Here is a 17,237-nt window from a genome sequence, read left to right on the forward strand (position 1 = left end):
CATTCCACTCACCTGTCTACCTCCCCCCATTTTCTCAGCACTGTCCATCTGTGTCACCTGCTCTAATTTAAACTGCTTGCTTCTAGTCATCTGTGCCAGATTATTCGAGCCTTTGGTGAGAGTCCTCTGGCGTAAATGTTTGTGTTCTGATTGCCTGATCCTGACCCATTTTGTCTTCGGACATTTGAGGCTGTTCAGATCTGTTTGCCTGACCTGTCTTCTGACTCCTGCTGGATTCTGCCTCCTGACTTCGACCTGGATTTCCTTTCAGTACCTCTTTGGATCTTGTGGCCTGGACTCCTGTGAACCTCTTTGACACTAGCTTTGGCTCTGTCTTTCAGAAAGCCTAGCTTTTCTTTGTCTGCTTGGATCTGCTCGTCATCCAGTTCTGCAGTGTTCAAGGCTTTGGCTCCTGGATCTCTCTGGGCAGTGGTGCATGCTATTCACAGCCATTCAGCTGGATTCCACTACTTCCCTGGACACGGACCGAGCTCTAAGACCAGGTTAGCGATTCGTCCTCCTCCACATTACGCCCTAGCTGCAGAATTGCAGATCCGACATCTCTTAATAAACACTTTTAAGAAGTATGCCTGTTTGTTTGCTTTGAATTCTGGGTCCTTTGTTCTGAGCCTTCACTGACAAACCTAACAGTCTCCACTACCTACTTTCTGTGTGACCAATGAGACTCCTCTAACAACTCTACCAATAACAATAATATTTTTTTTTTCATATTAACTATTGCATTAACATGCATGCACTGTGTGATCATGGCCTCCTCTTCAGGATGCTGTTTGTGCCTTAGTCTGTGCAGAGGGGTTCTTTGTACAACCAAGACTCAAGCTCCAATAAATCTTCAGTACAGTTTGTTGTCTGCCCCACATCAACGCTTCACTGAAACCCAACATAAAATCTTGTATTGTACTGTAACCATTCAGTTGCTGCAAACAACAGCAATTATCATTCAGCTAAAGATTCTATCAAACCAATAAAAGCTAAATTAGACCATTTAGTAAGCATTACAATTGACATCACTCATTACATCACTAAAGCTGTTATAAACTGATAAATAGAGGTAAAATTACCTTGGCTCTTGGGTTGAGATTACCAATTGCATCAGCTTTAAAGTCATTCTTGTTCCTCCTGCACAGCACAGCTGTGATGATGATAATAACGAGCGTTACCACTGAGATTGGAGCCAACACTGCAGCGATTATCCAAAGGTTATTAGGAGGGTTCTTGACCACAGCTGAAAAAACAGGAAGATGGGTTTTACCATTTCTTCATGGAAAACAATAAAAACAGTTGGTTCACAAGTGAATCAACTGCAAAGATAATACAACGGTACAGATGTGAGAAAAAATTAAATGCAGTACATTAAAACATGTAGAATGTAAGTCACCCAAGACGAGTTACATTGTGCCAAGTGTGACATACAGAATTCAGCTACTGTAGGAAATGATCAATAAGAGAGGTGCTGGTGCTAAGCCTTTCTCCCTTCTGTTTCCCTGTTGGAAGTTTGCAGATCTGCAGCCAAAATACCTACTGTCCCAATGGGAGCATTTCAGAGAGATTAAAAAAGCTCATCACCCCTACACCAGCTCTTGTTTTTCAATTCGAATAATTGTTTTCATTTGCCTTTCTGTGAGAGTTTGGAAGAAAAAATGTATTTCTAGTCAAACATGAGGAAAAAAATTAGGTGCTTACGCTCGGCTTGCACCTGGACAAAGTAGCCTAAGGTGAGTGCCATGGTCTGAGAGTCTACTGTGTTCAAGACTTTGGCAGATGAAGTGCCTGACAGAGGAATGCCATTGTGCTGGACGTAGTAGGTCATCTCTGCTGGATTCTTTATCCCGGACACTCTGCGGATGCTCACCATCTAGTTGAAGACATCAAGACATGTCCTGTTATTAGCCATATCACCCTCAAAAATAGTGCTGAATGCTGTGGGTTAAGTAATTAATTACATTTTTGCGTCATTCTGGTTAAAAAGCCACTCTGAACTGCTGAAAGCACTAGTTTAGTGAAACATATTTGGATTGTTTTGATAGACAATTAGCAAATGAGCTGAGAGGCTCCCTAATTATGAGGGACTGACCACAAGCAATCATTCCAAGTGTTGCCAAAGTGTTCATCAGACTGCACTTGGAATTAAATATTTATAAAATTAGAAAGAAGCTGGCATAAACAATTTGATTTCACTGACTGATCATTAATATGCAACGGCAGTTTGATAAAACATTAAAGATATAAAATAAGCAGATGTTCTCTAATTCTGCTGTTTTTGTACCTGGACGGTGAAGCTGCCAACAGTTGTGGCTCGTCTAAATCGGGTGCCCTGCTGCCCCGCCAACACAAACAGCTCCGCCAAGCGCTGCTCCATTAGACTGGCAAAGCTTTGGTACTGTCCGTCCAGGCTGACACTATCGACATCCTGGATCACTGCAAGTTCAGTCACAAGACAGAGACTTAATAGTGGCGATGGATAACAAAACTGTTCTTGAGAACAAAAATAAAGAAGGGGCAAGAAGAAGGTAATAATTCTATTCATTTGTCCTTCAGCTTTACATAAAATGTGCAGAGAAAAAAACCTAGAGGGAATCTAGTAAAATATGTTGAGTGTTTCTATTTTTGGAAATTGAGTTGCTCCTAAAAAGATATGGCCTAAAAAATTTACAATATTCAAACTCCAATATTACTATAAAAAACTTATGAACTAGGAAATGTGGGTGCTTCATAGACTCCTTACTGTAATGGTCTGGGGTTATTTTTAGTCTTTTAATTTACTTTTGCATGTTTGCTTTCTCTTCTGTTTACTTTATGAATTTTGTTTGTGTTTTAACCTTAAGGCTGTTTTTTTTTTTTACTGGTCTTGCATTAGTCTGATATTTTGCCATAAGTAGTTTGCAACATTATTGTGGTTCTTTTATCTTTTGGTCAAATCTTTTTCAAGTATATTTCTCTTGTTTTTTTGTTTTTCTTTCTTTAAGCTGGTTTTGATTCAAATATAGTTATCTTTATAGGTTCTCTCTTGTGTGTTTAACTTTTTACCACTGTGTAGGCCTTTCTCACTCAATCAAACGCTTCACTAATAAGTAGATTCAGTTCACCTGCTTTCCTCATTAGCTGCACATGTGCTCTCCTCTACTTAAGTTGTCATTTGTCATTCTCTGCATTGTTTTACTCTGCGTCTGAAACTATTCTTAATTATCTGCCAACCCACTTCCATGTCATCATGTTATGTTCCTTTTTGTCAATGTTTCCTCATTATGCCACTCCAATTTAGTTTCATGCAATTTTTTCCACAAACACAACCCTGAAACTTAGCCCTCATCACAACAACAGATAACTTGGAAATGAACACAAAGCCTTGATCCTCAACAAAGGACTGCTCTCTTTCAATGTGAAATATTGGCGGATTGTCACATGAACATTCCTGTCGGTGCAAGAATGATACCTGCAGCCTAATTGAACAGACAAGGTAAACAGAAGTAGTAAAGTAGCCTTGCTAGTATGATAAGGTTGGACCTAATCATGACTTATAATGTTCTTTAATTCCTTGATAATGGAAAGCTGCTTAAACTGGTTGATCTACTAAAATGTGACAAGTTGTGAGATTCAAATGACGACATTCAGAAGCTGGAATAATTCCCCTTAAATCGATCGTGCTTAACAGACCACCTGGATGCTTTGTTTCAGAGAAGGCTGGTCAGGATTTAGACCAACATTTATAAAGATTCTCACAGTCCTGTCAAAGAGTTGCTATCTTAGTCTAAAAATTCCTGCCAGGGAGTTTTTCAATTGAAGGGATGAGGTTTTTTTATCTGCTTTTACCACCAGCCTGGAAAGTGAGAAATGCTAGCTGCAGCGATCCCAAAGAAAGATGCTATCACACATGTAAATGACCATTAAGGCTATGGATACTGACATCAATAAGTATCACAAGGCTTTCTCAGCAGTTTAACTTCTTCCTTATATGCAAAGGTCTATCATCTAGAGGTTATCTCACTTTATCTTGACTATTGTTTACATTTATTAATATTTGTCTGCAACATTTTTCAATTTTAAATTTTTTTTTTAACTATTTAGAGCAGTATACAGTGTGCAACATATTTTTATTAGTTTTATTATCTCTACCTCTCAACCTTTCAACTCTTTATTCATGATTGTTCAATTTTTGCTTTGAACTTATTTATCATTAATAAAATTACCTTTAACCATTCCGGCCACTATAGCTATTCCATTCCTTCCTGTAGTGATAAAGTTAATGTAAAGTTTACATGCTCTTTTATTCTGCTATGTACATTAGGTTGAGGATCGGCCAAGTTGACTATTTGTTTTTAACATATTCTATGCTTCAAACACTCTTAGGCTACGTTCACACTGCAGCCTGAAGTGATCCAAATCAGATGTTTTTTGCCCACATGCGACCTGGATCTGATCTTTTCATGGCTGTCTGAACAACACAGATCTGATTTTTTTTCCAATCCAACCCAAGTCACTTTTGGCTATGTGGTCCTTAATCCGATACGAATCTGATCTTTTAAAATGCGACCTGCGTCTGAACGGCCAGGTCGCATTCATCAGACCTTAACACCATTACTAACCGACATAGATATTCTACTAGTCATGTTTATATGCTTAGCAAAACTATTTTGCAAGGCCCTTTCAGTTTAAAAGGGGGATTTTATTTTCCAATCAGCGCAGTGGTATTTACCTACCTGTTACTACCCAGAAGTCTCTGGTTTCAACAGATGTGTTCAGATTGTGGTATTCAAGTGCTGCAAAAAGAGAGAAACAAAACAGTAACTAAAAGTCCCACTGATATTTTAATCTGTAATCTTGTGCCCTTGTCTTTAAAGTAATAACATTTAAAGTATTTCAAAAAAACAGATCACAGAGATTTAAATTTTAATGTTTATTCGATCTCTCATTTGAGTTCTAGGTTGACACATATTTTATATCTGAGAAACAACTTTTTATCATTGTGCAAAAAACATCACAATAGCAACAGTTTAATTTTCCAATATTTTTTTCTTTTTTTAATCTTAGTTCAAAGCCTCACTATCTTTGAATATCAGACAAACAGAAAAGAAGATGTGTTAAAGCCATAGAAGGTCTGATTGTCTTTGTATTCTCTTACATCTATATTTCCTGCCTGATTATGCTCCTATGCCAGTGGTGGAGTGTGGTGGGGTGGGGGCTGGCGGAGCAGTGTTTGGATGTTGCATCAGTGGGCTGTGAAAGCTGGCTTGCAGAAGTGTACACATAGACATGATGGACGGAAATGGGTGGGTGGTGAAAGAGTGAGCGGGAGAGCAATGGTAGACGGGTCAGAAACACTGCCAGCAGATTCTGCTTATGGCATTCCCTTATTCGAATCATGTGGAAAAGAAATCCAAAAGATGGAGCCTAGGTGAATAAACTATTAAAGGAATGTATGAGATTTAAAAGAAATATCAAATCCCCTATATTGTCTAATTCACATAATTGCCTTTTTAATTGCAGGCAATTTTTTTCCCTTCACTCATACTCCACCAGAGAGAAATTGCTGAAGAGCGTTGAGGGAGTAAAAGAGCTGAACACTGCAGTCCGGTCCACACGAGCCACATAACACTAACCTGCAAGCAGGCACTTTAAACCTGTTTGAGACCCTGGGTCTGTTCTATAGGATCAGTGCGCAGAGTGGTAGAAAAACACCTGCTGTTAATTATTTGGAGAAAAAATTGCCTCTGAAGTGTGGAAGCAATATCAACCAGCACACGCTTGAACCACCAACGTGAAGTGTAATATTCTGAACAGAGGGAGTACAGCAAAAACAAGTGCACAGAACAGCTGCCTCTTAGATATGGGCATGGTAATTCACTCATGTTTAAACTTTGTTTCTGTGACAGTTTCTGTTTTACTTTCAGGGGAATCTCTTTTATTTATTTTCTTGGAAAACAAATGGAACATATAGTTCAACTGAGTTTTTCTTAATTAAATTTAATCTTCAAAAAAACAACAAGAAACATAATTGAAAATACCATCCTGGTTATATTCTTTTTGAAACAGCAAATAAATCAAAAGAATCAAATATTACATTTTGAATCATTAGCTAAGTCTTTTCTAGATCTTATTTCAGAGACAAATCCTAACCTGATGTTTTTCCCACTTGAGAAAACTGAACCTCTACATTTTTTCAATGAAATATCTTTTGTTTTTACTCCTTCTGCTTCTCATAATCAAACACATTTAGAATATATTCATCTCATCAAGTGAGGAGAAACTTATGAGACCACTTCTATTGACTTGGCAAAGCCGTTTGTCATCCACCTGCAATTAAATCACTTTTCTGCAGGGATGATATAGACACCACCAGGACAGTAAACATTAAGTGATTGAATCTAGATTTCTAACTAATTATTGAGCATAACGGTTCTGCAAAAGGACAAAGGGACAGTAGATTAAGAAATATACTTTTAGATAAAAAGATTTTAACCTAACGGTGAATGAATAAAAATAAACTGCTTCTGAGAGAAATGTTGTCTATTGATGTGCATTCTGGCGTGTTGATGTAGATAATCAAATATTAACAGCAATAGCTTCAGATAGATCTGAGAGAAGGTTATTCCATGGATCATCGGTCATACTAAATCAAATTATCCATCTTATAAGTTTCTGGTTTCATTTTCCCCTTCTAAGAGTGACTTACACAGCCTCCAATATTTAAAATAAAACGGTAATTTCTCCAGTTCTTTCAACACCATCCAGCCAGGACTCCTAAGGGACAAGCTGGAGCTGTCAGGAGTGGACCAGCACATGTCCGAGTGGATTCTGGACGACCTCACTGGCCGCCCACACTATATAAGGGAACAGGGCTGTGTCTCAGATGGGTTGGTTTGCAGTACAGGGGTCCCACAGGGGAAAGTGCTGGCACCGTTCTCCACCCTCTATACTGCAGACATCTCCATCAAGTCCCAATGCTGCCACCTCCAGGAGTTCTCTGACAAAGTTTTCGGACAATTCAGCATCATGGGTGGGGACGACTCAGAATACAGACAGTAGAGCCAGGACTTCGTGGTCTGCTGCCAGTAGAACCACCTTCTGATTAATGCAGGGAAAACCAAGGAGCTAGTGGTGTACTTTCGCTGAAGCAGAGCCACCCCACTGATACTGGTGAACATAAAGGAAAGGGACACTGAAGATAGTGGACTTTTATAAGTACCTAGGTGTTCGCCTGAACAACAAACTGGACTGGACTTACAACACTGAGACTCTCTGCAAGAAAGGTCAGAGCAGACTCCTTCTGCTGAGAAGACTGAGGTCTTTTGGGGTGCAGGGGTGCTCCTAAAGACCATCTACGACTCTGTTGTGAAATCAGCCATCTTTTATGAAGCTGTCTGTCGGAGCAGTGGCTTATCTGTTGTTGCGAGAAAGCGGCTGGGTAAAGCCCGGCATACACTGTAGTGCGAGAATCTTTTGATAGGGCTGACTTTCAGCCTGATCATGTGTCGTGAGTCGTGTACAGTAGTGTACAGGGGGTTACGAGCGGCGATAAGCCTCTCACGCTAATTTTATACTCCCTCTCAGATATAAACACAGCAGCGTGGCGGGGATGCAATGAGTGAAAGGCCGTTTTGTCTGTAAAATTAGTAGCCACGTTTGCTCAGCCATGTCTTTTTTCCAAATACGTCGTCGCCTTTTCTTTTAAGGACTTTCAGCACAAAATTCCTCAAATTGCCAAGGCAGCGCGTTTCACTCTAGTCATCTTCATATTTCCCTTATATTTGTTTGGCTTCAGGATAGACGAGTCAGAGCAGCTACATCTCACTGCGGAGCTGAGTCCGACGTGGTTTTTAGTCGTATAGTGTGAGCAGGTAGATCGCATCAGAGCATCGGGCCGAACATAAATGCTGAGCTGTGAACTCACACTGTACGACTAAACCCTTCGATTAGTCGTACAGTTTGAGCAGCAGCTGCGTGCAACGATTGAAAAAAATCGCACAGTGTATGCCCGGCTTAAGCTGATCAGGAAGGGCAGCTCTGTGATTGGATGCCTCTCTGTATTAATGCAGGAGGTAGGAAACAAAAGGATCAGGCACGTGCAGAGGGGGGGGCTAAGGGGGCTTGAGCACCTGCCCCTTTTGCTCCATGATCCCAATGTGCCCTTTTGGTCCTTTTTTTTTTTTTTTTTTTTTTTTTTTTATTTGACACATGTACTGAAATTATTATTATTATCTTTTTTTTTTGGCAAGAAAAATAATAAAATAAGCCCTCCGGTCACATTGTTACCTTTGACCTTTTGCCGATGACGATGCACTTGCCTCTCGTACAGTCAGATAAGGCGGCTAACTGTGGAGCTAAAGGTAGCGAACATTCCACATTACACTGTGGCCGCTGCTCATTTGGCCCTAAGCAAGATCAACCATGATCGGACGGATGGCTGTGTCTTCAGTCTGCACCGCCTCTCCAATGTCAACCTGAATAGAGATGTAAGTGAAACCAAATGAGCCCCATGGATGATGCAGTATTGTTTGATCTAAAACACTGTTTACTCTGTGCTTTTAGTCTTTTACATTGAAAATTATCTTTTTTAATTCACAAAAAACTGTTCTGTAATGATTACAGAACAGTTTTTTTGTGAATTAAAAAATAGAATTTTTGGTGAAAATACTGGAGTAGGCTTGCTACTTGTCAGACAACGGAAAACTTTGAACGTTGTATAATTTCTCTACTTTAGCAAAGAGTAGCGGTTTAAACGGAGGAAAGTATAGGACGCGGCAAGCCTTTCTCTGAAGAACTACTGAGCCGGAGGAGACAGCCAGGTGAGGAAAAGCTGTTCTTATCTATCGATTCAGTATTTTTATCATACAGACATTAGGCTGTTGTTCTTGTGTTTCCCTTAGCTTTGATTGTATGTCTCACAATTTTGTAATTTATCATTGTTCATTAAACTCTGAAAGCTATGTGACTTTGTTAATATTCTGTCCTAAAATGCGCTAAGATGTGCCTTTTTTTTTTTTGAGCACCTGCCCCTTTAGTGGTCTCTGCACGGCCCTGAAAAGGATACTAACTAAATTAACATCTCTGTTAGATAATGTCTCTCACCCCATGCATGAAGCTGTTACAGAACTGGAGAGCTACCTCAGTGACACACTGCTGCACCATAAATGCAGGGTGCGTTATCGCAGATCCTTCCTCCGACCAGCTGTAAGACTTTATAACCACCTCTTTTTCCAACAAACTCAATAAGCTTTACATTCGCACAGTTTTTACACTCGCTAAATGTTTGTAAAGCATGCTATGAGTCCTTTCTATCCTGAAAACCAAATCCAGAGACTGATCTGCTCCTAAAATAGCTCAACAAAGCATTTTAATATCTCTCTTAGCTAAAACAGTAAGTCCACATTTTTAGTATTTGACATATTAAGGGGAACGTTCAAATAATAATACAGGAACGTCCTGTATTATTATATTTTATATTAAGATTTATAGCCAGAGCAAACATTCACATTCTCTAGAAGAGCTGTTTGCATTCTACACGTTGTGTAAACAGAACGATTTTAAATGAAAACGGGATGTAATTGGAGACGTTTGCATTGATCTTGAGATTAGTACAATTTAGTGCTGTCATTTTATAGGTTACATGTAAATGTTTTATAACTGAGTGCATTTTAAGTTCCAGTTAATGCATCATCTCCAAATTATTTATCTTTAAATCATACATATCTATGCATCATCCAACAGTATCTTAACAATCTTGCAGAACAGATTTGCAAAAACATAATGATAAAAAAGTTTCCAAGAAGTTCTCTAGTTTGATCACTTCACTCTCTGTTGCTTTAGGGCTCTAGAGAGAAAAACGTTAAACTGATATAAAGTTAGGAGCTAGACATAATAGCTGTGCTTGCATTTGCATGTATTAAAAGAAATCTGCTTTATAAAATGAGACCAACTAGAAATATATAATGCTAACTTTTTTTAAATAAGAATTTTCTATAATGTACTGCCTAATGATTATCGAGTTTCTTTGCTCATAGTTGTCACACTTCAATGTTAGGTTTTATTGTTGTGGTAACCACTGACTTGCGCTGATATAACATCTGTCATTGTTAATGACAGGATGTCGTGGTAAAGGGTTTTAGGAGGTATTTACATTATTTCTCTGTTTTTATCTCCACCGGGGGGGTGCATCTACTTCTGTACACTGATTGTGTTGGAAGGGGGATGGGCTATTTAAAGGTCAAGAGTAATTCTGTTCATGTTTTGCTAAATGTATGTATTTTTTATTTATTTATTCTAAATGAATATGGAAAGACAGTGGCCCTCGGAAATAAATGGCTTTAACAATAAGTCCAAATGAAGACCTGCATAGCGATTCTTGATTGAGCGCATGTAAGACCTACAGCGACAGAAACAAAACGCCTAAAATAGGATTTTAGGTGCTACAAGTTGTTTAATCAATATTTCTAACCTGCCAGATAATGGTGCTCTAGTATAAAAAACATTTAATTTATTTCAGTGTTTGTATGAAAGTTGCATTCATGATTTTTCTTGCTCAGATTTGGCATGGAACAAAGACTCTGGGATATTTTTAAAAGATTTTCTGCCTGGAGGTGGAATTAAGCAGAAAAAAAGACAAGATTGGCCGTACTTACAGAACATCTTTTTAATTTAATCTAACACTATTGCAAGCCAGTATGTGAGATTTACATCATGGTCAGAGTGAGTTGCCAAATATATAAATAGTGAAAATTCTGATGTTGCAGTTGACCTTCAATATGTATGTAAAAACTGGATCATTAATGAATTCAATCATTAATGAATTAAAACTTTGCTTTCCTTGACTTAAAATGACCGATCTGTTCTTGTGACCAAGGGAAATTGAGACAAATTTGAAAAGAAATCTTCCTAGGGCATTTCTGAAACAACAGTTACACCAATGTGGCAAAGATAGTGCTGCAAGTTGCATCTTGTAAGATAAAAATGCTTTCAAGGCTGTGAACATAACAGAAAAGCTCCATCATATAGATTGTGACTCATACTGCTCAATGCATAAAGTCTCTCTTAGTTTTATGTATCATTTAACATATAGAAGAAGAAATGTTGAAAAAAACACAGTCTCTATTTAATTATTGTAACCTATTTTATTATTTTTTTCTTCTATTTTTCTGAGTCCCCCAGTGCTTCCTGTTGGCCTCCCATGGACTGCTGGCCCCACTTTGAAAACCACTGATGAAGAGGAACACAGCTCAATGGTAAAATATGAGTTATTCTTAAACAAAAGAATGAATACATTCGGTTTTAACCACAGACAACTCCAGTGTTGTACATGCATCTTCACAACTCTACTCTCTTGAGGGCAGTTTAAGTTTATCAAATAAGCTTGTAAGTACAGGATTATGTCTTATAGGACACTGAGGCAATTTTGTGCGCACAATCAATAACAGAAGCACAAAAGGAAGCAGAGCATTAACAGTGTATCAGTGTATAGTTTTTATAAAGTGTTGAGTCTGACATGATGACAACCCTTAGAGCCTAATTAGAGTAGATTCATTTGAGCATATTTAACAGCATTAAAGGTCATAGCTACAGCTACTTCTTTTAAGCTATCATACTTCCAAAAATGCGGAGAACGTCTAGAGTGGTGCAGAACACAAGTAATAATTTTACAGAAAAAAAATAAATGTTCATGGGTCTGAAATGCATAAAGGGCATTTCCAGATCCTATTAGCTCTGTGATAGAGCTAAGAAATGGCTTGTTCAAACAGAAGCAAACGAGGATGAGCCTTGATTAAGCTTTTGATTTTCAATGCTGACTAAATGAAGAAAAGGGGCTCAGAAGGTGCACAGAGCCCCCTGCTATTCATCTGGCAAACAGCACGGATTAGAATGTGAGTAGGCTAGCGTGACACTTGGGTGGAGTTAAACTTCCCTTTTAATAACTTTTTTTGCAGCTGAAACACTTGTTTTGCTGATCTCCGTTTGTCCGTTCACTGCAATAGGCTACAAATCTACAGAAGCTACATAATAAAACCCAAAGAAATGTTTAAGGTTGCATGGCTAACATGTTTGCATTTAAAATACCAAAGAAGTCTGTGTAAGCAGAAAAACAAAATCTGTACTTATCTCCAACCAAACAACATTAATATAAACAGATGTAACAAATGTAAAATCACAAATCAGCTACAATGGTTTCTTTCATTAAAGTAATTATATTGTTTTCAGACACTTATAACGTCACACTGTTATTCACATGTGCTGGCTGTTGTGATGTGGCTGAGCATGAAAAATTCTGTATGAAAAAAATATAAATTTTCCCGTTCATAGATGGTGGATTTATACAAGTATGAAGTATAAAGATGGTGGATTCATTGCAGTAATGTACACTGCTCAAAATATAAAGGGAAAACGTAAATAACACATTATAATTTAAATTTAATCAAGCTTCTGGGAAATTTAACTATCCACTTAGGAGGCATCACTCATTAGGAATCAATTTCAAATGTTGTGCCAATGGAATAGATAATAGGTGGAAATGATTTGCAATTAGCAAGACTCACTAAATAAAAGAGTGGTGCTGCAGGTGGGGACCACAGACCACTTCTCAGTACCTATGCTTTCCCGCTGATGTTCTGGTAACTTTTGAATGTTGGTGATGTTTTCACACCCATGGTACCATGAGACTGACTTCATGAGATCCCAACGTTGGGTTGTGCTTCAAGTCCAATACAGTCCTGGACGCTTGGCATTTGCCAGAGAACATCATCATTGGCCAAATCGCTAATGGTGCCCTTTGCTCTTCACAAATGAATGCAGGTTCACACTGAGCTCATTTGACAGACATGACAGAGTCTTGAGACACCGTGGAGAGTGATCTGCTACCTGCAACTCAGAATGACCAGTTTGGAAGTGGGTCAGTAATGGTGCTTTTCTTTGGAGGTGAACACAGCCTTTCATATGCTCAGCAGAGGTACCATGACTGCCATAAACTACCAAGATGAGATCCTCAGAACTCTTGGGATACCACATGTTGGTGTGGTCGGCCCTGGGTTCCTCCTAATGCAAGACAATTCTAGACCTAATGTGGCTGAAGAGTGTCAGCAGTTCCTGAAAGATGAAGTTCCCAAGACGTGAATCCAATTGAGCACATTTGGGACATCATGTCTTGATCCCACCACCATCGTCACATTGCACCGCAGACTGTTCAGGAGTTGGCTGATGCTTAAGTCCAGGTCTTGGAGAGGAGATCCCTCCGGTTACCACCCTCCACATCATCAGGAACATGTCCATGCATTGAAGGGAGCTCATAAAGGCATGTGGAGGCCAAGCACACTACTGAGCCTATTTTTGACCAGTTCTAAGGACATAACATCAATGTTTGAGCAGCTTGTAATGTGATTTTCCACTTTAATTTTGTGTGTGACTCCAAATCTAGGCCTCATTTGGTTAATAAATCTGATTTCCATTGATGATTTTTGTGTGATTTTGTTCAGATCTAGGATGTGCACTTTGAGTGTCCCCTTTATTTTTTTGATCAGTGTATTTTAAATGGAACTGCACCTGTATTTACAAAATGGCTGAACGAACAGCAGGGAAGAAAAACTACAATATTCTATTTTTTTTACCAGATAAAGGTAGATAATACTGTTCATTTGTAATAGACTCGTTCATCAAACTTTAAAGCTGCAGTCTGTAACATTGAGGAGAGAGCAGACTTTGACTGAAAATTAGAAGAAAAACAGGTTTCACGCCACTCCCCCACCCTCTCTGCTTCACTCATGCCCCACCTCCAAGCTCCACCCCTCTCACAGCATCTGCGCGGCTACCGCATGCGACCAGAGGGGGGGGGGGGGGGGGGGGGGATTCAGCGTGTGTGAGCTGTGATTGACACTCCATCAGATGCTCCTCTGGCTGTGATTGGTTGTTTTGACTCGTCCCCAATTATTCTTTCCAGATTGCAATACAGGCAGTAGGCGGTACCAATTGAAGCAGTTTTTTTCACAGGTTACATATCACATGTACTGCTGTCTGGGCATAGGGACAGTTTTAGCCAATATGACAAAAAAGTGATTTTTTAAAACTTACAGACTTCAGCTTTAAGCTGAATAATATTTCTCATTGTGTCTTAAATTGCTATTTGATAAAAATGTGATATATCACAATCAATCACCTAAGAATCAATCTCTGATTAATTAGATGATTTTTTGCTAATCATGCGCTACTACTTGCTTTTTTCTATCTCAGTTCTTTGTCTGCTGTATTTCTTCACACAGACACACTGGTCTCCCACTGAGGCCCAGTCCACACGAAGATGAACCCTGGCCTAAACGCACAAATTTTTCACCAAACCAGCCTCTCATCCACACGAAGCCGGCGTTTCAGGGGTCTGTAAACGATCATTTTTTTATTCAGCCTTCAGAGTGGGAAGATTTCAAAACGCCGTTTTCGCGTTTCCATCTTTACGCTCTAACCGCATTTTTTTTTTTACACGCATGCGTCATAGCGTCGCCTCTAAACACGCATGCGCAACACATCACAACAACAATGGCGCCGTTGCTGCTAATGCTACTCACCCTGCTGTCGGGCTTACAACAGAATCTTCTTCTTCTGGAATATCTCCAGGAAGAACAGAGCAATATCGACGACATAGTTCAGCACCTGAATTTGACTTAACCACGAAAATGGACCCGCAGGGCAACCATGTATAAATATTAGTGCGCATGCCCAACATTTCGTCGCTTATTTTTGCTTTGGCACCACAGCGCCACTTACAGGCCTGGCATACATTTTGCAGCGTTTTCATGCATTCGTGTGGACGCTCACATTTATTTTACGTCTCCGTCTTTACGGCAAACGTTTTGGAAAATATCAGCGTTTCGTGTTCGTTTTGACTTCGTGTAGACGGGGTCCCAGACTGCTGCTTAAACTCCTGCTGTTCCCTGTCATTCCTTATTTGTCTTTTGCACATTTTTTCTACAGATGATGAATGAAAATTTCCTGAAAAGCTGCATAAAAGTAAAAAAAAATAAAATAAAAATTAAAAGAAAATTACTTGAAAACTTGTTGTCATTTAGGCAGACAGGAATTTTACGTGATCTCAGAGGCTCCATATGGGCCAAAGTTTAGAAGAACTTTCTCTGAATTAACACTTTAATGCTCACATCATTCTAAAAAGAAGCCCAAAGACCCTTTGCAGTAGTTACTGTATTATAATTGGCCTTTCAGACTATTAAAAAAATGGAACTTACGCTCAGCAATGATAAGAGGAGGATAGAAGAGGAAGTAGCCCACAAGCTCAGCAGAAAGCTGACCAAGAAGGTTGGAGGCAACTGTTCCATTGAGAAAGACAGTCCCATTCTTTACAGCGTAGACCAAAGACACAGCAGGGGAGGCGTGTGCCTGAGAGACACTCAGAATCTAAGAAAAGATGAAAATAAATACAGAGATCAGGTCAGAAAGATAACATGGTGCAGGGATACAAGGGAATAACAGCAAAAAGTACAAAATACCCAAAACAGTCAACTATAAAAGCATGCAAAAAACAGCAACATCATTTTTACCTTAACCTGTGAGCGTTAAATAAGCTTTAATAGATGGTGCACTCTAATGTGGCAGCTCATTAAAACGAATATAAACAGTCTCTGACTAGCATAATCAGAGCAGCTGCTTCTGAAAAAAACCCACCCCAATTCACAAGGGGATAATTTTGCAAATTGTACACAATTTCAATCTGTTTAAGGATGATAAACTTTATATACTGCCAGATGACAATGATCTCGAAGAAGAACTGAGACTGTTTTAAGTGTGTTCTAATTAGCTGCAAAAGCTATTTAGTACATTTAATTGTAATCTCCCTAATTTGAATAAATGCTTATAACTTGTACTTAAATGTAGGGATCCTGTCTACTTCAGTTACATTATTACATTAATAACATGAATGAATTAATAGAAATGAAGAAAACCACAGTACTTGAACTGCAAGTCGGCTTTTTGTGTTGAGTACTTTGGCCTGCGCCTCAGAAAAAACCTTCTCAAGCCTTTGCTCCATCATTTGTAAGAAGCGACAGGATCGGGGATCATCATCCGCTCCCACAAACTGCAACACTGCAACACAAACAGGAGCTGTATATAATAGTAGGTTTTATAGGCTGCAATAGTTTGTTTTAGCCAGGTTTATTTATATACCACATTTCTGTCACAAGACAATTCAAAGTGTACTTGAAAAAAACATACAGTGAAAAGTACGTTTTAGGTACTGTTGTTTATGTACAGTTAAGAACTTCCTATGCATGTGTCGTGTCTTTTTATTCTCAGATGTGGTGTGAAAACATTCACTTTCTGTTTTTGTTATTTCAAAGTTACAGGAGGGAAGGAAACAGGAGGAAGTCTCAAGTGGATCTGTGTCATGCCTGTTATCACCCTGAATGAGAGCTGACCTGTTTTCAGCTGGAAGCCAGTGGCAGGGCTGGATCTCCACAAAGCAACAGGAAGGGGCAGGGCTGTCACCATGGGGAGGTACTGTCGCAGGTCTGCAATCAGCTTATCGCGGCCGTAGGATGTCAAGCCTTCCACTACTACAGAAGGAGGGAAAACTGTATCCCCTCCTGTAACGTGATAGGCCACCGTCATGTTGGGAGAGCCAAAAACTGTCTCCACCTAAAAGGGTTGTGTAAAAAACAACAGGATAAAGATTTCTACAGATACAGTTTCTACCAGGCACAATTCGTGGCATAGATTCTGCATAAAGCTAATGATGGAAGCAATATGAGTTGGCAGAGTCCCTTTTGTAGGACAATAACTTAAAGTAAATACATCGAGTTGTTAATGTGGAATTTGAGCTCTGCTCCTCATAATATCATGAAATGTAGTTTTTTTTAATTGTCTTATTCAAAGTCAGTACAGTATCTCAGAAGGAGAAGTTATAGTGAAAAAACCTAAGTTGATAAAACTAAGACATCCAGCAGTTAGTAGTCAAAAATGAGTAGTCAAGATTTTCCTAGATTTTTTTATTCTCTCGTTCACAATAAGAGCAGTTACATAAAGGCAAGCCTTAAAAAAACTATTAATTAAACACCAATGCAAATAATGAATATATATATATACATATATATATATATAATGAAGACATTTATTTAAGAGTGAATTCATTCAAATACTGTACAAAATTTGAAGCATGTTAAAGGAAAACTGAGTGGATTTTTTTTAAAGAAAGGAGACTTTGTCACACTCGCAGTCACACCACTTAATTGGCTCAA

The 17,237-nt window shown here is 38.9% G+C and overlaps 1 protein-coding gene across 1 annotated transcript in view; it reads right to left on the reverse strand.

Moving 5' to 3' along the window:
- Positions 1-17,237, reverse strand: part of kiaa1549lb (KIAA1549-like b) — a 92,347-nt gene that overhangs the window by 21,009 nt on the left and 54,101 nt on the right. The window contains exons 5-11 of the mRNA XM_038306760.1: positions 16,419-16,638; positions 15,953-16,086; positions 15,231-15,399; positions 4,719-4,778; positions 2,288-2,439; positions 1,705-1,876; positions 1,083-1,246 (exon numbers count right to left, since the gene is read on the reverse strand). Coding sequence (XP_038162688.1) covers positions 1,083-1,246; positions 1,705-1,876; positions 2,288-2,439; positions 4,719-4,778; positions 15,231-15,399; positions 15,953-16,086; positions 16,419-16,638 — 1,071 coding nt within the window. The remainder of the gene's footprint in view (positions 1-1,082; positions 1,247-1,704; positions 1,877-2,287; positions 2,440-4,718; positions 4,779-15,230; positions 15,400-15,952; positions 16,087-16,418; positions 16,639-17,237) is intronic.

This window comes from Cyprinodon tularosa, unplaced genomic scaffold (genome assembly GCF_016077235.1).
Source record: "Cyprinodon tularosa strain WSP-4 unplaced genomic scaffold, ASM1607723v1 ctg59, whole genome shotgun sequence".
Classification (NCBI taxonomy): Eukaryota; Metazoa; Chordata; class Actinopteri; order Cyprinodontiformes; family Cyprinodontidae; genus Cyprinodon; species Cyprinodon tularosa.